We start from the raw sequence: 23,789 nt of genomic DNA, 5'->3' as shown, positions 1-23,789 counted from the left end.
TTCATCCAATTGTCTTCTGCCTACTTCTCCTCTATTATTTAGCATTCCTCTCATTTCTTCTACTTCTTCCAAGATTTGTTTATTTACACCTGAATTTTGATCCATTGGTCTTTTTAATTTCGCCTCCCTTCTTCTGCGTTCATGTCTTTCTTCTCTCGCGAAATTTTGCATTTCTTCTTCATTATCCTCATCTCGTCTTCTTTTGCAGTCTCTTCTTCATCTCCATCTTGAATTCGCATATGATGATGTCTCTCATTTTCCCTTTCATGATTTTGTTCATTTCTTATTAATTCCATTCGCTGTCTTTCAGCCATCCTCTGTACTCTATCATACTCTTCATTGATATTACCGTTATTTCGGTTTTGTGTGCGCCTTCTTTCTCGATTGTCGTGACTGTTCTGGCGAATTGTCTCCTGAAGCTCTTGTTCTTCCATTTCCGCTCTCAATCTTTCACGTTCGCAAATTAAACGTGCTTGTTCAGCATAATGTCTTTCAATTTCTTCTTCAATCGTTTGTTGATTTCTTTGAGTTTCTCTCTCATGTAAAATTCTCCTTCCTTCCTCTCGATTTCCTTCGCCGTTTTGATCATTTCTTCCCTGACGTTGTCCATTCTCTTGATTTCTACCATTTTTCCTTTCATCAAAAGTTTCATTTTGTGGAACGTAACGATCATCAATTCTTTCTCTATTTTCGCGATATTCTTCATTAGGATTTGATATTTCTTCTTGAATATCGTTTCCAGCATTAGTTGTGGGTGAGTTTTGCCTCATCTCTCTTCTAATCGATCTTGAATATGATTTTGTAATACTTCTCGATCTTCTACTCTGTAGTCTCATATTTTCCATCCTCAATTCGTGATTTTTGCCTTGTTAGATTTGCACGTTCTTCTGCCTTAGCTCTTCTTTCTTCATGTATTCTTCGTCTCAACGTTTCTAACGCTCCAATTTCCTCATCTCCATGAATTATTCCTTCATATGCTTCTTGATTTCTCTCTACCTGTCTATGGTTTCTGGTTTGCTGCTCTTCTTCTACTTCTTCTGCGGAATTTAATTGCCAAGTGTGTATACTCACCCTATCATAATCTATATTCCTTCCTTGTACTAGTGTTTGTTGAACTGGTGGTTGAATTTGATTTTCTCCATTATTTCTCATTCTAGTAGATTCTCCCATTTCACTTCTTTATCTTCCAGCAATTCTCTTGCTTCTTCCAACAGTAGTTGGTTGTTCTTATGTATTTCTTCTTCTAGCCATTTCTTCAATGTTAACGAATTGCAAGAAATTATGTAAAATTCTTAATCAATCACTCCAAATCTTCACAAATCTCAATATTAATCTTCAATTTTTTCTAGAATAATCTTCAATGTTCCCTGTTTTTAGAGCCATTATGTAGTTGCAGGAAATCCTACACTACACCCCTCATAAGATTTCATTAACATTCAACTCATTTTAGATTAACAATCATAATTTTATTGATCAATCTTTTAACAATCTTACAAGAAAAGATAAATGAATCAAGAATAACCACTGCTCTAGATTTTCTCTCTCCTATTTACTTGCTTCTCACTCCGAAAAAGATCTCTCCTTTCATTTACATTGGAACGGCTATCTATAGGGAATTACATAGTGGATGACAGCTAATCTATCCTTTATTTTCGGATATGGCTTGCGACATTCTTGCAACCTTACAAATGTTAATCTCGCAAACTCTCTACTTTTTGCAGGACCATCACATTTTTCTCATGATTTTAGCTGACGTCGTTTATCATTGTCATTTCAGAAATTGTTTTGCGACACTGTTGTGTTGTTGATAATTTCACTGAGGCATTATTGTTGCGAGATTCTGATCCTACAAACATTGACAAACATGCTTGAGATAGCAACGCATGCGAGGTTGACCGAGCTATGCTCTAACAGATTATAATTTATATAAATATAAAAATTACGATTTATGTTCTGAAATGATCCAAAGAATATGATGATTATGGTTGTGCTGCAATACTGGTGTCGATAGCTTCATCAGTCACCATTGGTCATGATTGTCACTATTGGTAATGTCATCTTCCTAAAAAATGGCGCTCCAGTTCTAAATTATTGGTTACTAAGATACAATAATTAGAAGATTCAAATTGGGTTGTTTCTCCAAATTGGAATGGCAAGGCCTCGTCCTCTTCAGCAAATTTATCATCTCCCGCCTCGACATCTTCAGCAGATTTATCTACTCCAGCTAGTGCTTCCTAAACAACTTTTACTGCCCAGCATCTCCTATTCTTCCAAATTTTATAGACTCAATCTAAGTTCTTTTAATAAATTCTTTGACCTGACCTTGGTTTTTCCTATAGATTTGGTAACTCCTACTTCAGATTCTTCTTAAATCTACAAGAGATCATGGAACAAATTACTCTCTTTCGTGATGAAATTGAAAACATAATGAGTTTTAATTGGTATATTATATATGAATGAATAAAGAAGGTAAAAAAAAACGTGTATCATATGGGGCAACATTTTTACTTTTGCTTCTGGGAAGCAAAGTCTCAGGGCCGACCCTGTTTGCTAGCTTGCTGATCTAAATGGAAATCAAATAGGCTTATCTGTTAGAGGCAGATTGGTATCAAAAGTCTTCACTTTGGCTGAAGAAACTCTTACATTGTAAAGGACGTCAGTTAAGGAAATTAAGTACATAGAACCTTGTGAGGTTCAAGAGACATAAGGAGCGCGACCATAACTAAATCTCTTTGAGGTGGATTTGGTCTCAACTACATTCCAGTCCGAAGTATGATAGTAGGCTAGTGTCTATAGCGGCTTAATGCAGTGTGGTGTTCAACCTGGACGAGGTCCCGGGGTTTTTCTGCTACTGCGGTTTCCATGTTAACAAAATTTCTGGTGTCTTGTGTTTTTCCTTTTCCGCATTATATCGTTTATCTTTATAATTGGGTATACACAGGTTTGTACGTATTCAATCTACGTAGATAAGTCTACTTAATTTTAATCGATCACGAGACTAATTTCTTATAGAATTCGTATCTTGAAAGATAGATAACAAGTTTAACAACTTGGAAAAATTCCGATTGAATTATTTAGATACGACTAGATTGATCTTGGATATTGATTTTTGAGATCGTCCAAGTACTCTGCTTAACAATCAGGTTCCCGGACCTTGTGTCTATATACATACTGATTGAGTATATGTTGAGATATTAACTCTATACATATTGTCAAGGATCATTAAGTTGGTCTTCTTGCGATTGTGTTAAGTTTTGTCTATGCAGGTTGCGAACCAAAAAGTTGGGTGTATTTGGTATCCCCTGCGTTTTCAGAATAGATTTTGACAAATCAATTTCAATAAGAACTTTAGCTAAAATACCCACTTTCATATTTCAATATAGATTCATGAACCTTAACAGGATTTCCAATGGCTTCACTGATTGCGAACAAAGTTTTTTCATCCCAGTATTTTAGACTTAACCCAGGAAAAGAAACCCAAGCCATTGCTAATGATATTCTTTGACTTTATGGCCTAAAACTTGGAATCAAATTTCTGATTCTCAAAACTTGATCAAAAACTTCTTATCTCTCAGATTTGGTGTATTGCTTATCCTCTTCAGTATATAATTTGATTCTGAAAAACCTTTTTCCTAAAGGAATGAGTTGGCATTGACCAACAAGATTTCATTGATTTTTTAAAATTATTGAAGCATCCACAAACTTGATACGAATAAAATCAAGGTGACCAATCAATGAGAATCTCCATACAACATACGATCACTATTTTGATCATCAATTAAGGTAATTGAAGCCTGTTTTTGTTGTTGTTGAAGAATCTGAAATATCTACTATCGATGAAACCCTATTTGATTCATGGATCTCATCAAACTCCATCTTATTACAACTAAATTTACTAGTTATTGCTCATAATTACTAGAACAAACTAAAATATACCTGAAGAACTAATTATTTGCATAGATTTTTTGAAGAATTTGCGATGAAATCGAAGAGAAAAAATGATTAATGCACCGAGTTGGGAGCCGATCCTCAGACATTATCTCTCATTAACTCATCCTGACTCAAGCTTCGAGTTTTATTTTCGTTTAAAAATAAATATTTCCTCTACTTTTTCTTACTTCCTTCTATATTGTTATGCTTGGGTGTGTTGTCTAGATTATGCAACTATAACACACAAGGTTGTTGTAAAACGGATTATGAGATATCCTAAGGGAACATTGGATTTAGATTTCTTCTCAAGAGAGGTTTGATTGTTTCAATCCTTCCAAAGATGTTGATCCGGATTGTAAGTCTGATGACAAGTGTGTTTCTGTTCTATCCAATTTCCTGATCTTCTAAGAAGCAGATAGTTGTTGACAAGTCATCTACTAAATACAAGTCTCTTTTTCAGGATGCAATTGAGGTTATGTGAGTAGGTCAATTGTTGAAGGGAAATCATATTTTTATGCATAAAACCCCAAGTATTTGTAGTAATAATCTTAGCTCAAATCACATTTACCTCAAATCATATATTATAATTAAATGAAGCATGTTTTTGCTAAGTTCCATTTAATTCATGAATTGGATTACTCTAACTCTATCAATCTCTATTACATTTGTTAGTTATTGATTCTCATGTTAAAGAATTGTATTCTTCCCGTTTTGACTTTTAACATGAAAAATTGAGTGTCTTTTATCCATCCCATTTCGACTTGAGTTAGTTAGTTAGTTCTTTTTCTGTTAGAATCTATTATAGTTTGGAAAATTTCCTGTCCTTCTCATAATCTTTTGTACAAATGTGCGTAGCAGATATATCTCTCTTCTTTCTTTCATATAAAACACGACTATGTTTTTTTGGTTCTTCACAATCTTCATTTATTAGATTCAACTTGAAAAAAACTTTAAAAAATATTATTCGAGTTTTGTTAAGATAGTTGTATTTCAGAGGCATTGACTAAGAGTTTTATTGTTTCGAAGGTGTAGCTAGAGGATCTTATCATAAGGTCAACATATTCATATGTCTAACATAATTTTCATTGAGTTGCAGAACGATCAGTGTTTCCCTCTTCATAAAAACTACTCAATTAATAATTGAGCAAAATACATATAATTTCATTTTATCTCGTTATTAATTATTAATTCTAGCACTATTTATAATGGTTAGAGATGGTTTCTTTTAAATTAAAGTAGAATATCTACTCCACCCCGCCCACCCCTAAATTACAAGTTTTTACTACTGCTTCACCTAAGCCAATTTTTCTAACAAAAAGTCCTCCAAAATTTTCAAATTTTACTAAAAACTCACTGAAATATACTCGAAATTTCAATACAATTTCTTCAGATGACTGTTGAGTTTGATGAATTCCATAACCAACATTTCAGAAGTTTTGATTGAAGTTTAGTTTCATCAAACCTAAGCCAAATTCTATCAAAAAAATTTAAAGTCTTCCAATTTCACCATAAACTTACTGTAATTTATTAAAAATTTCATTACAATTGTTCAAGTCAATCCCTCGTTGTGGCAAGTGGGCGGTCATCTAGCATTATATACTTAAAACTTTCTCTCTCTTTTTCTGCTAAAACCGTTTTCCCCAGAAAATTAATCCTATTTTTCTTCATCTTTCAAATCTTCCCGGAAAATTTAGATAGTATTACTAGATCTCGTTTAAATAAATAAAGTCGTATCATTCTTTTTTGCGAAATTAGGTATGATTTTATGTATTCCCTTTATGTTTTCAATAAATAATATCATGACAAGTCTTTGTCATATGATGTTTCGATTCGCTATCACATCGATTTATTTTTGCCCTTTCGGTTTTCTAATGGAGTCCGATGGTATATTCTAGTATATTTTCGAAGACGACCAACTCTGGCGCGAAGATGATCAGAATTTTTACAAAGTTGATCAATGGTACGGGAATGGATTGTAATTATGATGATATTTGGATCAGATCATTCTTTTTATGAAGGATTATATCTTAATGAAGAAGAAGTTATTAAATGATTAAAGTTTAAAGAGAAGACCATGTTTGGTTACATCATTTATCTCCTTGATCAGCTATTTTATATAATTGTTGTAATTCAAAAATCGGGATACATTATATTTTGAATTTTTTATGTTGTATTATTATGATGTACTCGAATCATCATGTTATCATGATTCCAGTTGGTGTAATTGCGATTCTCCACCACTATGTATCTTTTGAACCTCAATCTTAATGAAGTAAATTAATAACTTATGGGTTTTTAAAGAACCCGCATTTGGGGATACCTCCATAAATTATATGGGGCATGATGTAGGCTAAGGGGTTAATTTTGTTAGTGATGAAATGACTACAGTGCCCTTTATCCAATTAAAAAAAAAATAAAAAAAATCATGTACGCCCTCTTCTTCTCAACTGCCAAATCAACGAGAGAAAGACGAAGAGGATGATCAAATTGAAATCACACATAAACATCCGGCATTGCTTGATTGTTGAGTACAATACCGACAGCAGAAATCGGTATTGCTCGAAGTATGAATGCGTTGCCGTCGGCATTGCTTTAGTTATGATAATTTATCAAGGTTTAGCCATTACCGAATTTATTTGGACAAGGGTTCTTCAAATTACTTTATTTTTAGTTTTTTTTTTTTTTTTCTTTTTTTTTTTTTTTTTTTTTTTTTTTTGTGAACATCTCCCAATTGTGTCTTCTTTTGAAAGCCCAAAAAAAGTACTATATACTTATTTATTTACTTTGTTTAAAGAATATATCAAAGTTAGACATGTTAAAACAACCTTGTCAAACGTACAGGTAGTTTAATTTAAGCAGTTCAATATTCATGACTGTACTGAACAAAAAAGGGGTGTTGGTTATCCATTCTCTGTAAGTTTTCATGCTCTCCTTAAAAATTGCAAATTCAAAGTGCATGACACTCTAAAAGCTCATCTGAACTTTCCTCCAATATAGCATATTTCTTGTAATTAGTTCAGAGCCCCAATATCATATCCACCCAATTGAAAAAAACAGGAATCTCGTCAAGTAGAAACAAACTTCATTTACGTAAGATAAATTTCTTTGATCTTTTCTTCTTTGTAGCCAGTTGCCAGCTACACATTTTTACGTTGTTTATTAAGATGTCTGCAGGTTTTGAAGGACCTCCTTTTCCATGCATGTAGATTAAATCATGCATATTGATACTGACTGACTTTTATTTTCCTTAAACAGTTGATTGATTGATATCTGATTTTAAATTTCTCCGGCGTCGGTAAATATGCAGAGAATTAAGATGATTTTAGGTGGGTTCTTTGAAAATTGTTTTCGTGTATTCCGGAAGTTCATCTTCAGCGTGGTTTCTGTAGGTCCGATCCCTACTCATATTGCCTTCATCATGGATGGAAACCGGAGGTACGCTCGGAAACATAAACTGAAAGAAGGGGCTCGCCACAGAATTGGACTCTTTGCTCTTATGTCAATGTTGAAGTACTGTTACGAGCTAAGGGTGAAGTATGTGACGGTATACGCCTTCAGTGTCGATAATTTCAACCGAGAACCAAAGGAAGTTCAATACATGATGACTCTGATGGAGGAGAAGATTGAGGAATTACTCATGGAAGGTAGCATTGTAAGTAAATTTGGGGTTCGGTTACATTTCATAGGAAACTTGAAGCTCTTAAATGCTACTACCAGGGCAGCAGCTGAGAGAGCAATGACAGCCACTGCAATGAACAACAACCTAGTGTTAGTTATCTGCATAGCATATTCTTCCACTGATGAGGTCGTCAACGCCGTGCAAAAATCATATAAAAACAAGTGGTGTAAATTACAAGGATTGGACTCAAGTGGCTGTGGTAGTGATGAAATTAGATCGGTTGATTGTAGTCGTGAGAATGATCACGAGTGTGCAGCTATGTTATCAGACCTAGAGAAACATATGTACATGGCTGTGACCCCTGAACCTGACATTTTAATCCGTACTTCAGGTGCAAAGCGACTTAGCAATTTTCTTCTATGGCAATCTGCGCACACGTATTTGTATTCACCTGCAGCCCTTTGGCCGGATATCTCTTTATGGCACTTGATATGGGTGGTCTTGAATTTCCAACGAGTTCAGCATAACTTGGAGAAGAAAAAGAAGCTACTTTGAATTTTTAATGGATTTATATCGTTGTCCCGCTAATTTTTTTATCTCTTTTGTCGAATGAAAGACAGATATCAATGGAATTTCATGCAAAGTGACTGGTTTCAAATCCTGATTTCAGCAAAGCCTTGTAATTGTACCGGTATAGGAAAGAAAAGGAATGTTTTCTTTGTCCAATATTACAGTTCTGACAGAATTACTGCATCAATTTTCTTGGAGTCATGCTGTCACTCTTTGTGAACTGCAATCGTATATAACTATCAATCTCCAAAGCAAAGCACCCATATGACTCCTAAAACTTCCCTGCAGCCGGCAAAGAAAGAGGTGTACCTGCAAAAGAGTTTGCCACTGTTGCGCAGTGTGTTGCATTAGAGCACTCAATTCCTTTCATACTTGCCAGAAGAAAAAAAATAGCAAGGAATAAATATACTGCAACTTTTCAGATGGCTTCATTTATTATAAGTTGAATACAAGAGTTCTTCGTAATTCAAATTTACCACATGACTAATCATGACTATCATCTGATAAATCATTCGTAATAAAAGCAAGATTACAGAACACAAAATACAAGATCATAAAATTGAACACCCTTCTTTTATGCTCATGCATTCATTTACAACATTCTTCGTGCATTCCAGTTTCAAATGCTTGGCTTCACGCTGAGCCGAGAAGCAAGCTTCTGACCTAAAGACTTGTCAGCCTGTAAATTACCACAATACCACAAGATAGCATACATGTCAGTAAAATTTACAGTAATAAGATGACACGTAATCTTCTTCACTAGCTTGTCAAATTACATATCTGTTTATACTGAGGTTAAATCTGCTAAATAATAACAAGACTAAAGTTTGAGTTTCGTACTTGAGACCAGTAGGACACCCAGATGCTGCGGATTTCGTGGATGACCTTTGGATCGGATAAAGCATCAATTCATCGGCATATAAACCTCTCTTGCCTGAGAAAGAATAAAAACAAGCTGGTAAAAAAGAAAGCTCACATTTAATAGTTCATAAAGTTTATGTCAAAGAAGTGAACTTAGATACCTTTCAGGTGTAAAGGACCGGTATCTTTCACCAGGTTGCTTGAAGTTGTTCTCCTTCTCAATAATGCACTGCGAAAACAAGAGGAATAAGTATTAGCTAGCAGATTAAATGTTTCAGATACCTATCTATTGAACAGATGTTAATCAATAAAAGACCAATAAGTGGAGTTCTGCCATTTCTTAGCAAACAAGAAACTAACCCTATCACGTTTCCCTGAGCATATTGTCGATGGAATAGGATAAGCATCTGCATGGCGAACACTGTCGTACCTAGAAGGGAAGTAATTCACCTAGAAACAAACTTACTCATCAGGGAATAATCCAATAAGGACATTGAAATAAGCTAATATTGACCTAGCTGGTCATAATTCATAAGAAGATTGACTTAGGAAGAAAGACTACCTCCTCATCCCTATGCATAAAATTCATGGCACCATCATGATGATTGTTATGGTGAGCACACTTGGGAGCGTTTGCTGGAAGCTGCAAGTAGTTTGGACCAAGACGATACCTTTGGGTATCGGCATAGGAAAATATACGAGTCTGGAGCATCTTATCGTCAGAATAGTAGATACCTGGGACGATAACAGCAGGGCAGAAAGCAAGTTGCTCGTTTTCCGCAAAGAAGTTATCGATATTCTTGTTCAACACCAGTCGTCCAACTGGCTGTAGAGGGATAATATCCTCCGGCCATGTCTTGGTGACATCAAGAGGGTCAAAGTCAAACTTGTGTTCGTGATCCGGATCCATTGTCTGGATAAAAAGTTTCCACTCAGGATAGTTTCCTGCATTGATCGAGTCATAGAGATCCTGAGTAGCATGACTGTGATTGGCACCTCCAACTTTGATGCACTCATCTTCCAACAGTGACTTAACCCCACAAGTTGGTTTCCAGTGAAACTTCACATATAGTGATTTTCCAGCCTTGTTAATGAGAGTATATGCATGAACACCAGAACCTTCCATGTGTCTGTAGTCCTGTGGGACACCAATATCGTCGAACAGAAACGTAAACATGTGCAAGCTCTCTGGATGATGGGAGAAAAAGTCGAGGATTCTCCATTTCTCCTGAATATGGGACTTTGGGTTGGGCTTCAGAGCATGAACCATGTCAGGGAATTTCATTCCATCACGGATGAAGAAGACTGGGAAATTGTTTCCAACTAGATCAAAATTACCCTGAGGTCAACAACAACATCAGCAAAAGAGTCAAATGTCGAGCAATGATTACAAACATTTTGGATCACATCAATATAAATAGCAGATATCAAATCTACTATTTATATTGTAAATACAGAAAAGTTGAGATTTACAGACTGCAATCACAAGACACGGATATGCAAGACTTTCTTTCCATGTAATGAATTATTGATACTTGTTTAATGAACAATTGATATTTGGCATTTACCAGAAGAACAAGTGTACAAGTATGACAGTGACAGAAGAAAACTCAACTAAACAATGACAATTACCTCTCTGGTGTAAAACTTCACAGCAAAACCACGAGGATCTCTCAGAGTTTCGGGGCTACCACGCTCATGGATAACAGTAGAGAACCTAACAATGACTGGGGTTTGGACCCCTGGTGCTCTAAGGAAATCAGCACATGTAAGGTGAGAAATATCATGGGTGACCTCGAAGAAACCCTTGGCACTGGCTCCCCTAGCATGAACAACACGCTCTGGGATACGCTCACGATCAAAATTAGCAAGCTTTTCTACTAAATGGTATTCCTCGAGAAGAATTGGACCTGCCAAAAGCAAAGAGTAGTAGAATTTAACTCTTTGATTGTTGAACTTGAAGTAATGCTCAAATGAAAAAAATCGCAAAATACCTACACTATGGTTTGGGTGAGTACATCCATTATTCACCACATACAGGTCGTGCATACTACTAGTAACAACACACCGAAAGTCACTGCCCTAATTAGTAATGCCGTCAACAAAATCAAAAGATGTCAATAGACTACCCCAATTAAAACAACATACGAGTTTCGAAATGCAACTAGCAAGCATAATCCTGTAAAGTAGTTGTGGATTGAACAAGCTAAGTGAATTCTACCATAAAACAAAAATGTATCAGCTAAAGATTCCCTCAATTTTACCAATAAAGCTCAAAAATGAGAAAACCCAATAATAGACAAAATCAGTTACCTCTGGGTCCAACAGTGAGAGATGAGTTGTTGTTATAGACCGGTGCCCCGGAATTTGTGGTCATGAAAGGCGAATTATGAGCGCTTGATGGGCGATGCTGCTCCAACCAAGCACAAGAAAAATATATTACACTATAAGATCATTATACCCAGACAGAATCAGTAGATCAAATTCCAATACACAGAAAGTGAAGCAATCAAAATCAATTTTGATGAATCAAATTCAACTAAGAACCAAAAATAGAAAGAAAATAATGATCTTATCTTATTACAAGTAGCTAATCAGGGTACAGAAACAAAAAGAAAAAAAACATAAATAAATTGAAATGAAAGTGTAGATTATTGCACCCTGTAAGGATCCATGGTCTAACTATAGATGTGAAGCAGCTACGAAGTTTTCCAGAAAGGAGATATTTCCAGAGAGGGGGATAAGAAGATCGAAACAAAGTTTCTGGATTGATTGGAGTATGGCGTTCACGTTGACGTTTTTTTTCTCTTAAAGTACTACTTGCATTATTAATTTTTAAATCAAGTATCAGACTTTTAGTTGCTTTTTATACTGTGGTAAATAAATTTCTTATGAAACTGTCCAGTGTATTTTTATAGTATTGTGTGTTAAACTTAACAATGAAGTGCCATGCGCAGAAAAGGAGGAAACTATATTAGAAACGGACGAAATAGAGAGTGGTGCCGACTTGGTGAACCAATAAGAAAAAAAAGTCTTTTCGATGCATCAAAAGAAAAAGCAAAAAAAATGGTATAAATTTGCATTGGAGAAATTAACATAAATTTAACAAATGCGCATTTATTGGGAGTAAAGTTTTGCGATCTGTAATGCAAGAAAACATCTATCCTATTTTTATATTTATTTCTGCATCTTCGGGATGCAATGACCGGGTATTATTTTGTGCATAACAAAACCCGTGATAAGTAGATAACATTATTTATTTCTTGTTATCCGATATCACTACATTACTGCAATCAAGAGAAGAAAAAAAAAGAATTACAAAGAAAACAATGAGAACACGAAAATCAAAACGCTACTACATGATGTTCAAAAACACAAAAAAAAAAATCAAAAGATTATAGATAATTATTAATTAATAATAATAAATAAATAACAATACATTACAGAGAATAAGGTTTCCCACATTTCATTACATTGTTACGCTCCTCCCATTTATTAAAACATGCACACATCAACTGTAACAAACAGTCACAAATTGATAGAATGGGAGATGATAGATAGATAGATATATAGTATCACATATACACACCCTTAAATTAAACATATAATAAGCGAGTCTTGCTTTCGTCAAACTCACAAGTGCAGGTCCAAACTGGCATCGGGAGATGGTGATGGTGATGATGAAGATGAAGATGAAGATGAAGATGATGCTGATGAATCTTCGTCGTTCTCTGTAGGCAAAGGCAAATAAGGAGGAAGGGGGAGATTAGGAGGAAGGGGAAGGTTTAAATCCACCACCAAGCCAATTCGTCTCAAAGACGTAGAATCTACGTTTGAGTCCTGCACTGACGACGACGCTTCTTCCCTTCTCTCTGGATGCCGCCTCATATGGCCACCCAGTGCTTTCCCACTCGCGAAACGCCTCAAACAGATGTGGCATCCAAAGATATTTCCAGTACCCGTTGCATCAGAGCCATTTCTTTCTGCAGACTGATGTTCTGCAGCAGTGTTGTCGACAGCATGACAACCCTTCACACTCTTGTGGCTTGCACGATGACCACCCAACCCTTGGTGAGTGGGGAACACCTTCTTGCAAACAGAGCACTCATATCGCGCATTAGAACTCGATGCCGAGTTCTCATTCACATGTCTTGACCCTGAGGCTCTTGCTCTTGTGAATTGTTTGCAGAAGATACCAGCACACCACGGCTATTAGCGAATGATAGCAACAGTAAACCTTGATTAGTTTCCGGTGCTGGTGATTCCCTGTTTTCATGTGCTGCTACTGGAATAGATGGCCGTGCAACATTGGGTGGTGGAACAGTACCACGCCATTCACGCTCTGGATGCGTCCGCATGTGCCCATGTACAGCTTTCCATGAAAAAAATTCCTTTTTACATTCATAACAAAATGGAAAGCGATTCAGGTCTGGTAATGGGTTACTTGGCTGACCCTCCATACCAATTCTGATGCCTTGAACTTTCTTATTCTTTCTGGTCTTTTTACCCGATTTTGAAGAAAGACCGGGGTGAAAAACCAAACTTGCTTGATCAATCTCGGCAACATTTCCTGGTGTTGGTGCACTTGATGATTCACCTTGGACAAAACACCTAGGCAAACCGACTGCAACATCACCTTCTGGTATCGCGGTAGTCGATTGACCCAATCCATCTTCGACATTTACATCAGGTCTTGAAGAATTTGGTTCAACAGGACCTGGTGACCTTGTCGGGAAACCTACATCCCCATTCCCTTGAGAGATTACTAACACCCCTTCTTCTGCATGATCCTGACTTCTTGACATGCTTTCTTCATTTTCTAGATTTGTAGGTTCTGCATGTTCTTGATCAGGAGAAGAAGTAAGAAGAGGATGACTCTGATTATTATCAATATTTTCTCTCCTATCCATTTTAATCAAAGGGTGTTGAGAGCGAAAACTCTGAAGAATCAAACTTCCCAATTATATAGAATTTGTAAAGTAGGCGGTTACTTTCCCTCCCTTTGGGAAGGGGTTTGAATTCGACGGTTATTATTTCTGTAAGGACGTATCTACAACGACAGGCACCCGTATCGTCGTATCTTTTCGATTCAAAATCTGACTGTTTATTTCATACATGGGCTTTCTAGTTGTTGTCTTAAGTGGTAGGCTTTGATAAAACCTTGATTGGGTGCGGATAATCTAAAACATATATAGATGACTTCTTATAGAACATACACATTTTATATATGTATATAAATATAAAAGTGTCATGGACAACACTCCAAGCAAACACCTAAAAATTCTAAAACTATTCATATATTTTCTAGAAACTATATGAATACCCTTAATTTAACGGGTATGATGTCCAACGGATTTTCAAGGTTGCATCGGGATCTAATCCGCAATCTATTGCATTTCAAAAATTTCATCCACGTCCAACCCATTAACGAACGGTCCGGGCATCCATCCGCACAAATACGGTTGATCCCGGTTAAATTCGCGGATTACGGAGAAAACGCTCACCCCTAATAGGCCGTCCATTGGAGAAAGATTGCTTAAGGGCGTACATAATTACATATAGCTGAAGGGAAATTGCCATAAGAAATCTTTAACTAGTTTAGAGATTTTATCGACAACTTGATTGTCGTTTCTACTAATAATATAAGAAAAAAAATGCAATGATCGAAATAAAGACTAATATGCTTATTTTCTTGATAATGTTCCCGTGGTGCCATTTTGTACAGGATACGTCTTCGGTTATAGATTTTTTTATGACTAACTCAACATGTGCTTCAATTGTAAAGCTTTAGTCCATAGTAGTGTTTCACGGACTACTTCACGTTCAGTTTCTTATGGTGTTAGGAAAACTTCTGAATAGGTTCCTCTAATGTCTCGCGGTGCCATGTGTTAAGAGCATCGCTCGGTCGAACTCACAAGTGTTGCTATCTCAAGTTTGTTTTCAAATTTAGTTGTCAAAATTATATCTTGATTTATAGTCTACAATTACCCAAGTCTCGGATTAGAATAGAAGATGTAGTTGAGAAACGGACATCATGGCAGTCATCATTGCGTTCTACCGCTTGAAGGCGAAGATCAACCGCAGCTTTTGGAGAACTTATTCAACAAAAGGTAAGTGAAGACTGAACCACCTATTTCTCAATTTATATTCATCTTTCTATATATGAGACGATGTCGCACAACTAATTAGACTATCGTAAGCATATCGAAAATTTCGAGTCGAGAACTAATTACCAAGTTAAGGAACTTCTCGAAATATATGACTAAGCTTAATGAACATTTGTTCATACTTGATGAATTTCAGTTAGGGACAATTTAATTGTTCGTAATTTATATAGTGATTCAAGATTATCATGGTAGAATTGTGTTTGGAAGGCACATCTAGGGGTATATTTATACTCAATACCACGGCTTCCAAATACTTATATAAACTACCCCCAATTTTCCAATATACCGGAGCCGGGTAGTATCTAATTAGCGAATGACGAATGTGTCCCAAAAAATATGTCGCACGTATGTCGCGGTTCAATGGCCCATATAAATATACCTGGTACTGCATTTTACCATCCTGTTTCTCTCTCTTCAAATATTGGGCGAGTATCTCCCAATGGAGAGCTTCAAACCTAGTGCGATTGGTGCAAATTATACGGCGACATACGTGCTTTCACCCATTGAGTTCATTAAACGTAAGCTAAACTCCATCCCTACCGCGACCGCAACTCTAATTTCAGGTTTTTTTTGTATGTTTTCCTAACTTTTGCTTTTTGTTTGGATTCTGTCTAGGGTTTTGGGTTTTCGGCACTGGTAAAATCTTTTCCTTAAACTTATTTTAACACTCGTCCAATATCTGAATCTATGGATTTTTCATGGTTATTTCAATTCTGGAAGTAATAAATTACTAGTTATTTCGTTGTTTTATACTTATTTGTGTGTTTATTTTAGAATTGGAGAACCAATTCCATGGGTTTTTCATGGTTATTTCAATTCTGTAAATAATAAATTACTAATTATTTCTTTGCTTTACACTTATTTATGTGTTTGTCGCTGAATTTACTTTGTTTTTTCTAGACCATGGCTTTACACTTAAGTATGTATAGTTCTCAAAATAAACCGACTGAAAATTTTGACCGGATTGAGAGTGAATGTTATATCGTGTAGAGAATGAATTTATATAATGGTAAATTGATTGCTTATCCGTGGTGTTAGGAAAAGATGTCTGTTACTACAGCGGGAGGTGCAGTAGATACTGACATCCAATATGATGTTAGGTGTAGTTGCAGGAAATCCTACATTACACTCTTCATGTAATTTCATTATTAATCAACTCATTTTAAATTTATATTCTTAATTTTATTGATTAATCTTTGGATGTTCTTACAAGAAAAGATAAAGAACTCAAGAATGATCTTTGCTCTAAATTTTCTCTCTCCTCTTTACTTATTTCTTTCTCAAAAAAGATCTCCCCCTTTTCTTTACAACTCGAACGACTATTTATAAGGAAATACATAGTGGATGACAGCTAATCTGTCCTTTATTTTCGGGTATGGTTTGCGACATTCTCGCAACCTTACAAATGTTAATTTCGCAAACTCTCTAATTTTCGCAGGACTATCATATCTTTCTCGTGATCTTAGTTGACGTCATTTATTTTATCATTTCTGAAATTGTTCTGCGGGGCTGTTGTGCTGTGTCATTGATAATTTCGCTGAAACATTGTCATTGCGGATTTTGATCCTACATCTTGCCTCTTCTCATATCTTCTCTGCAAAGTAGAGAACGATGTGAGAAATGTCGCAGCTGCTCATCTTTTCATATTCTGTATTTATCACACGTATTCTTTCGTCCATTTGTTTCTTGACACGTCTTCTGTAACCGCTATTTTTCAACCGCTCACTGATGTATTTTATAGATAGTGGTAAAAGTGGTTCGATTCTCAGACTTGCGAATGATAAAATATAAACTTAAATTCTAAAACTAAAATAGAAAACAAACTAAAAATTGTAGCAAACTCAACCAAAGATGATATCAATATCAAAAGAACACTGAGGCTAAGATTCCACTATTTTCCAAGTTCAAAGTGATTTAATCCCGATATTTATATTTATGCAATTTTCTCGTTCAATTTGATTCTAACTATTGCAATAAGTAGATTCTCAAAATAACAAGTGTAAATCCGAAGCATAGAACATCAAAAACCTAGGTCCAAGTATGCTCTATCAAAAGAAATAACAATTGCTTAACAAGAATCATTCAAACAATTTTCAACCAAGCCAAATAATCATAAAATAATTGCAAATAAATAAATAAAATAGAATATACCACTTCTTGTTGGAAAAATAGCTTCCTCTATCGCCTCAACAATGGGGTTTAGCTCCTCATATTAATCACTTGCTCAAAATATTTGTTTATGGTTCAAAAGTTGATTAAAAGATGAAAAACTATAACACTGATTGTTTGCAACGGTGTAGTGGCATTGCAAAAACAATGGACGACTGTTACAAAGAAATCACTGTAGCAACGTTACGAATTTGAGACGTTGTTCTTATTTGCAACGCTTGTTCTTCAGCAGCAGCAGCAGAAACACGGGTTTTCCTGCAACTTGATCTTCTCATCTCTGTAGTGTTACAAACTTCTCTGCGACTGCTCCAATAACTTCGTAACCCTCCTTGGGACTCGAACACACATTTTATACTGCTCAGAAACCTAAAAATAGCGATTAAATTTCTCTTTTTCTTTTCGTGCAAGCCACGACAATAATCTTCTCTGCCGACTTCCTTACGCGTTTCTAAGACCTCCAAATCATCCGAAAGTCTTCCTTAGATAGAATCTCATCTTAGGAAACAATATCACGCCTTTAGTCTCCCTGAAATTCCTAAAATAATTCCATACAGTTTCCGTGTACAACTCAACCTCTATTTCCTTCTTCCGGATTATCCAGCCCAATTTCATCGATTCAATCACCCATACCAGGCCTGTTTAGTTGATTCAAGTCCATCCAAGCAAAAATCAGCGATTGAATCTCCCTACAACACCCTAGAAATCCAACCCTAACTCTGGTTCCTACGCTGGACTTTTTTCCTGCCAATTTTTTTGAATTTTGAGAAGAAAGTGGTCTCCCCCTATCCAGAGTGGGAGTGCGAATAGTAGATGCCCTGCAGGGATGCCCCTTAGTAATTAGGTCACCCCTTATCCATGGTGAGAGTCTGAATAGCAAATGTCCTCCGGGGGTGCCCCGCGCAACTTTTCGAGCAGATTTTTCCAAAAAAATTTATTGGACAAAAATACCTACACACATAAAACACCATAATAAGTACAAAAATGAGCACTATCAATATATAGAATCGAGACAAATTAGACACAAAAACGTGTCTATCAAATACCCCTAAACCTATTATTTGCTAGTCCTCGAGCAAAATAAAATAAAAAAAAATCCTAACTCACTGTCGCAGGCATCGTCGATTGCATTTAGCGTATGCAATAAGCCTTTAAACCCCTAGGTGGCCCTAGTGGCCGAGTTATAGTCTCGGGAGGGCTTACAAGAGATATACCCACAAAACCTTTACACTCCAGATCCTAGCTATCCACGCAGAACCTTGGAAGGCACTAAAGAATCTCCTTGGTTGGCATACTTATTGACTATAAGAGGAAGTACCCTGATGCGAAATTCCAATTGTTGTACACGAGTTTGCACTCAAGCATACTAAAATTCATATATAAGTGACAGAGCTCTACTCAGATAGTCGCACTATGGACATCAATATCCTGAGTCAAAACTAATCACATGGATAGATCAAGAAGATGGATATAGAAAAACATAGATGGTTTTGATGTTTACTAAGTGAACGGCGTTTCCCATATCTGTCTGAAGGCCTCCGCCAAAATGAACCTATCCTAATGGATTGAGATACTGGTCTGACTAATATCAACACAACTGGCATATACAAGGGAACCAGCGATCGATAATCCTAATTCTAGTTCAATACAACTGGCATATACAAGGGAACCAGTGGTCGACTTTATTCACTAATTTTTTTTATTTTATTTATTTTTGATCCGTTTGGTCTAATTGGTCTGGTCTTTTTTTTTTTTTTGTAACTCAATCACTCTAATTCACTCTAGCATTGGTAACAACTTGAATAGTGGGCCCCACCTATCACTTAGAGAAACATGGTTTTAAAACAAAATAAAATAAAAATAGAAGTGAAAAGGACTCAACGAGATATGGTGAAACTATCATGTTATTTCTAACACCTGAGCTATGTTCTTTTATGAATAGACTCTTCTAGATGTTTCCATCTAATCAGATTGGTTCCTCAACTCCTACGATCAAAATGCTTCCATCCACTTAGATTAGTTAGTGCAATCCTCAATAGGCATAAATTTCTAGGTTCTGGAGTTTATTTATTCATACTGCAACTAAAAAGTTTCTCCCATACCCCCAAACTTAAATCTAACATTGTCCTCAATGTTCTAAAGATAAAATTAAAAGCATGAACAAGGAGAAACGGTTACCATTTGAAGCAAAAGAGATAAGGAAAGATATTACCATGTTGCATGAGATTGGGTTACCTCCCAAAAAGTGCTAAATTTAAAGTCTTCAGCCAGACGTCAAATACCACAAAATGGCTAATTACCTTTCAAATAATATATCAATAGTCGAAACAACTGTGGGTCAACAAAAGCAAATAAAATTGCCACAATTATCAGACAACTGCACCAGATCATAAAAATGAACAGACATAGCACATCCTCATCCAAGGTTTCCTGCAAGACAACTGGGTTTTTTTGTTGTGCCCATTTGGGCTTCATATGAGTGTCTTGACAAATTGACTCATTCGAACAACAAGTCTTTAGAATTTCCTCCTGGACAATATCAGAAGGATCCGGTTGCAGAGTCGGAAGTGACTCAAGTAATACCTCAGGTACACTAGGCTCGAATCCCAAGTTAGGGACTTCTAATGGGGATAATTGACCATTACTACCCCCAAACTTAGGGTAGTCAGTATTCTCGGACAAACCTCTAACTATTGCTTGAATTTCTGGATCCTCAGAGTCTTTAAAATACTCAAGAGCTTCTTCTAGTTCAAAAGTTTGGTCACCTAACTGACTTAAAGAGAATTTTCTCTTCAAGTTCATCTAAGGAATCACCAAATAAAGTGTCGTCCCAATTATCCTGAGTTAGATCCTGAACTAAAGTGCTAATCATATTCACTTCCTCTAAATCGTCAGAAGGTTGTATATTAACATTAAAGACATTTAGTTCAGTGGTCATATTACCAAAGGAGATGTTCATAAGTCCGGTCCTACAGTTGATGACAGCGTTAGCTGTGGCTAAAAATGGGCAACCTAAAATCACCGGTATTTGAGCACTAGGATCCTGAACAGGCTGAGTATCTAGAACAACGAAATCCACTGGATAAATAAATTTATCAACCTCAATCAGAACATCCTCTATGACACCACGAGGTACTTTGACAGACCTATCAGCTAATTGCAATGTCATTTTAGTCGGTTTCAACTTTCCAAGACCTAGTTGGTTGTGTACATGATAAGGGAGTAAGTTCACACTAGCTCCTAAGACAAGCAATGCCTTATCTACTGAATAATCACCGATCACGCAAGATATGGTGGGGCATCCAGGATCTTTATACTTAGGGGATGTTTGGTTCAGAAGGATTGAACTTACCTGACCAGCTAAAAAGGCTTTCTTATGGACATTAAGCTTACGCTTTCGTGTACAAAGGTCCTTAAGGAACTTGGCATAAGCAGGCATTTTCCTAATTGCTTCTAATAAAGGGATGTTAATGTTTACCTGCTTAAATATCTCTAATATTTCGTTGAAAGTCGACTCTCTCTTTGTTGGAGCTAACAACTGTGGATATGGGGCTTTGGGTACAAAATGAGACCAGTCGGGAACCACATTGGCATCACTAGAAATTTTATCGGTTTCTTCAGTTAGTGGCTCCTTCTGGGGCTCATCTTGGGAACTAGAAGGTGGATCTACAGTATGTCCACTATTAGGCTTGGCTACCCTATTGTCTACCGTTTTACCACTCCTGAGAGTTGTGACAGAATTCACTTGATTAAATGGTTTTGCACCTACTTCATGAACTCATCTAGGGTTGGGGGTAGTCTGACTATGGAGCCTTCCGTTATCTCTCTCACTTAAGGTCTTAGCTATTTGGCCGACCTGAAGTTCTAGATTAGCAAGGCTCTGAGCATTATTTTGAAAGTTCTGCTTGGTTTCCTGCTGAAAACTAATTTGGCTCTGTGCTAACATATCCTGAGTCTTTGATAACATCTTAATAGATTTCTCTAAGCTAGTCGTTTTATTTTCTGGGCATGATGAATTCTTAGTGTAACCAAAATATGGGGGAGCATTAGAATTACTAAACTGACCTAGACTCTGGCCCTTAGACCATGAAAGGTTCGGATGGTTTCTCCAACCAGGATTATAGGTTTCTGAATATGGGTCAAACTTCTGACGGTTATCAAACCTAGTGTTATTATAGAGAGAATTGGTTTGCTCTTCATTATTCTGGCCTTCCCAAAAAGGCTCTATTATACCATTAGTATGACCCAATTCTAAGGCTTCTAACCTTTTTGCTATAGCAACAATTTTGGCATCTGATTCATAGCCTCCTTCTACCATATTAACGTTTCCTCTACCTAGAAGAATTGTTTTCTTGGGTTCCCTACTATATTCCCATTGCTGGGTCTTTTCGGCGATTTCATTCAAAAATTCCATCGCCGCATCAACAGTTTGGTTTTCAAAACCACCAGTGCATAGAGACTCAACCATGGTTGTTATCGAATAATCTAAACCCTCATAAAGGATTTGAACTAGCCTAACCTTTTCTAAATCATGATGAGGACATTGGAATAATAAGTCATTGAACCTTTCCAAATACCTATACAAAGACTCTCCCTCCTGTTGAGAAAATGTGCAGATTTGCGTCCTAATAGACGATGTTTTGTGCCTAGGGAAAAACTTTTTCAAAAAGGCAGATGTAAGTTGTTCATATGTTTCGATTTATTCGGAAGCCAAACTATACAACCACGACTTGGCTTTATCTTTTAAGGAAAAGGGGAATAACCTGAGTTTCAAAGCATCATCATCAAGGTTTCTAATTTTTAGGGTACTACAAATTTCTTCAAAGTCCCTAACATGGAAGTATGGGTTTTCATTTTCTTTCCCTAAAAAGATTGGGAGCATCTGTAGGGTCCCATGCCTAAGTTCATAATTTGCTTCAGTTTCATCTAATCTGATACAGGAGGGACGAGTAGTCCTAGTAGGGTTCAACAAAGCTTTTAAAGTTGCCATTTCTGGCACTATCGGGATATTTGGGATTCTATGCAATCACAAAACAAGGTTGACTCAACCAAATCAAACCTAATTTTCTAGCAAACAAAAAGCATGATGGTTCCACTTAGATTGTTTCTAGACCAGCTTCTATTCTTTCGAAAAGGAACTCGTTACAATCTGAGAAAACCCCTCTGGAACAATCTGAGTCAAAGTAAGTTGAATCGAGGCGAGAGAAGCTCAGTGGAGCTTTGATACCCAAGGCCTCACCGGTTACAAGGCGGCGCAGTCACGCATTCAACTCACAGAAACCATCATGAACTTAGAAGTATGCTCAAAAGAGTAACCAATATTTTTCGAACGACTTTCCTATTAAGCTCGTTAACCTATCGGTCTCGTTCTAGTCAAAATTTTAGGCCTAGGTTCGCGTTTGGTTTCGTTTTCCTAAGACGGGCAAGAAGAGAACGGTGATGAAATCCGAACCCTTATCTTGTATGGCCAGTCCTTGCCCTTTACTAGGAAATTAAAGCAGTCGTTTTCAAGTCCTCAACATATATGCAAACGAAAGAATACAGTAAACCCGCTGATAGGGGATTCGCGGGTGTTTCGAAAAACTTACCTCCCGTACCAGACGTGCGAAGAACCGCTGAAGTCGACTCGGGCCACGACTCCTATGTCATGTACGAACCCGAGGGGACGAGGAAATATCGTAATCGTCCTTCTCTGCACACAGTTTTTATTTAAACCAACCCTTCCTTAGGGTTTAAAAATAATAATGTCCCAGTCCAAAAATAAAGTCCAAAAAGTGTCCAAAAAGAAAAAGAAAAATTACAAAAAATAAAACCCTATTTACAGTTTCTAAAAATAAAACAAAATAACTATATACAAAATCTTCTTCTTCACTCCTTTTGGATTCCTCTTTTCTTTCCTTCTTTGGCGATGCTTTCCTTTTATAGTACTTTTTCTTTCCTTGTAGCTTCGCTCCAATCTGAAAAGAATCAAAAAGTACCAAAGGCGTAAAAGAGAATAAAAATTCTAAAAGAAATAAAATAAATCTAAAACCTAAAACCTAATACAAATCCGCGTCGGCGGCGCCAAAAATTGATGTATTTTATAGATAGTGGTAAAAGTGGTTCGATTCTCAGACTTGCGAAGGATAAAATATAGACTTAAATTCTAAAACTAAAATAGAAAACAAACTAAAAATTGTAGCAAACTCAACCAAAGATGATATCAATATTAAAAGAACACTGAGGCTAAGATTCCATTATTTTCCAAGTTCAAAGTGATTTAATCCCAATATTTATATTTATGCAATTTTCTCGTTCATTTTGATTCTAACTATTGCAATAAGTAGATTCTCAAAATAACAAGTGTAAATCCGAAGCATAGAACATCAAAAACCTAGGTCCAAGTATGCTCTATCAAAAGAAATAACAATTGCTTAACTAGAATCATTCAAACAATTTTCAACCAAGAAAAATAATCATAAAATAATTTCAAATAA

The 23,789-nt window shown here is 36.3% G+C and overlaps 3 protein-coding genes across 3 annotated transcripts; 1 reads left to right on the top strand and 2 right to left on the bottom strand.

The window, feature by feature from the left end:
- Window positions 1–7,013: 7,013 nt before the first annotated feature.
- LOC113332682 (dehydrodolichyl diphosphate synthase 6-like) lies at window positions 7,014–8,308 on the top strand. The gene has a single exon (XM_026579201.1). It carries the CDS (start codon window positions 7,232–7,234, stop codon window positions 8,102–8,104), a length of 873 nt encoding a protein of 290 aa, XP_026434986.1. The 5' UTR covers window positions 7,014–7,231; the 3' UTR covers window positions 8,105–8,308.
- A 215-nt stretch (window positions 8,309–8,523) lies between these two features.
- Window positions 8,524–11,815, bottom strand: LOC113333046 (catalase isozyme 1-like). The gene is made up of 8 exons (XM_026579541.1): window positions 11,641–11,815; window positions 11,294–11,390; window positions 10,613–10,890; window positions 9,543–10,319; window positions 9,341–9,430; window positions 9,142–9,209; window positions 8,960–9,053; window positions 8,524–8,798 (listed from the first exon to the last, which is right to left on the bottom strand). Exons 1-7 carry the CDS (start codon window positions 11,653–11,655, stop codon window positions 9,029–9,031), a joined length of 1,350 nt encoding a protein of 449 aa, XP_026435326.1. The 5' UTR covers window positions 11,656–11,815; the 3' UTR covers window positions 8,524–8,798; window positions 8,960–9,028.
- A 596-nt stretch (window positions 11,816–12,411) lies between these two features.
- On the bottom strand, window positions 12,412–13,890 carry LOC113333201 (zinc finger protein ZAT3-like). The gene is made up of 2 exons (XM_026579717.1): window positions 13,267–13,890; window positions 12,412–13,189 (listed from the first exon to the last, which is right to left on the bottom strand). The coding sequence occupies exons 1-2, from the start codon at window positions 13,888–13,890 to the stop codon at window positions 12,614–12,616; spliced, it is 1,200 nt and encodes a 399-aa protein (XP_026435502.1). The 3' UTR covers window positions 12,412–12,613.
- Window positions 13,891–23,789: the final 9,899 nt, after the last annotated feature.

The sequence above is a fragment of the Papaver somniferum genome, unplaced genomic scaffold, assembly GCF_003573695.1.
Source record: "Papaver somniferum cultivar HN1 unplaced genomic scaffold, ASM357369v1 unplaced-scaffold_132, whole genome shotgun sequence".
Taxonomy (NCBI): domain Eukaryota; kingdom Viridiplantae; phylum Streptophyta; class Magnoliopsida; order Ranunculales; family Papaveraceae; genus Papaver; species Papaver somniferum.
The sequence above is the reverse complement of the archived record's forward strand: the minus strand, read 5'-3'. Positions and strand labels throughout refer to the sequence as shown.

Coding starts and splice junctions, on each gene's coding strand:
- LOC113332682 (XM_026579201.1), top strand. CDS start 7,232: ATGCAGAGAATTAAGATGATTTTAGGTGGGTTCTTTGAAAATTGTTTT.
- LOC113333046 (XM_026579541.1), bottom strand. Junction 10,891..11,293: donor TCTCACTGTTGGACCCAGAG/GTAACTGATTTT, acceptor TGCTTTTGGCAG/GTCCAATTCTTCTCGAGGAA. Junction 9,210..9,340: donor GCTCAGGGAAACGTGATAGG/GTTAGTTTCTTG, acceptor TTGTTTTCGCAG/TGCATTATTGAGAAGGAGAA.
- LOC113333201 (XM_026579717.1), bottom strand. CDS start 13,890: ATGGATAGGAGAGAAAATATTGATAATAATCAGAGTCATCCTCTTCTT. Junction 13,190..13,266: donor TTGCACGGCCATCTATTCCA/GTAGCAGCACAT, acceptor ATTCGCTAATAG/CCGTGGTGTGCTGGTATCTT.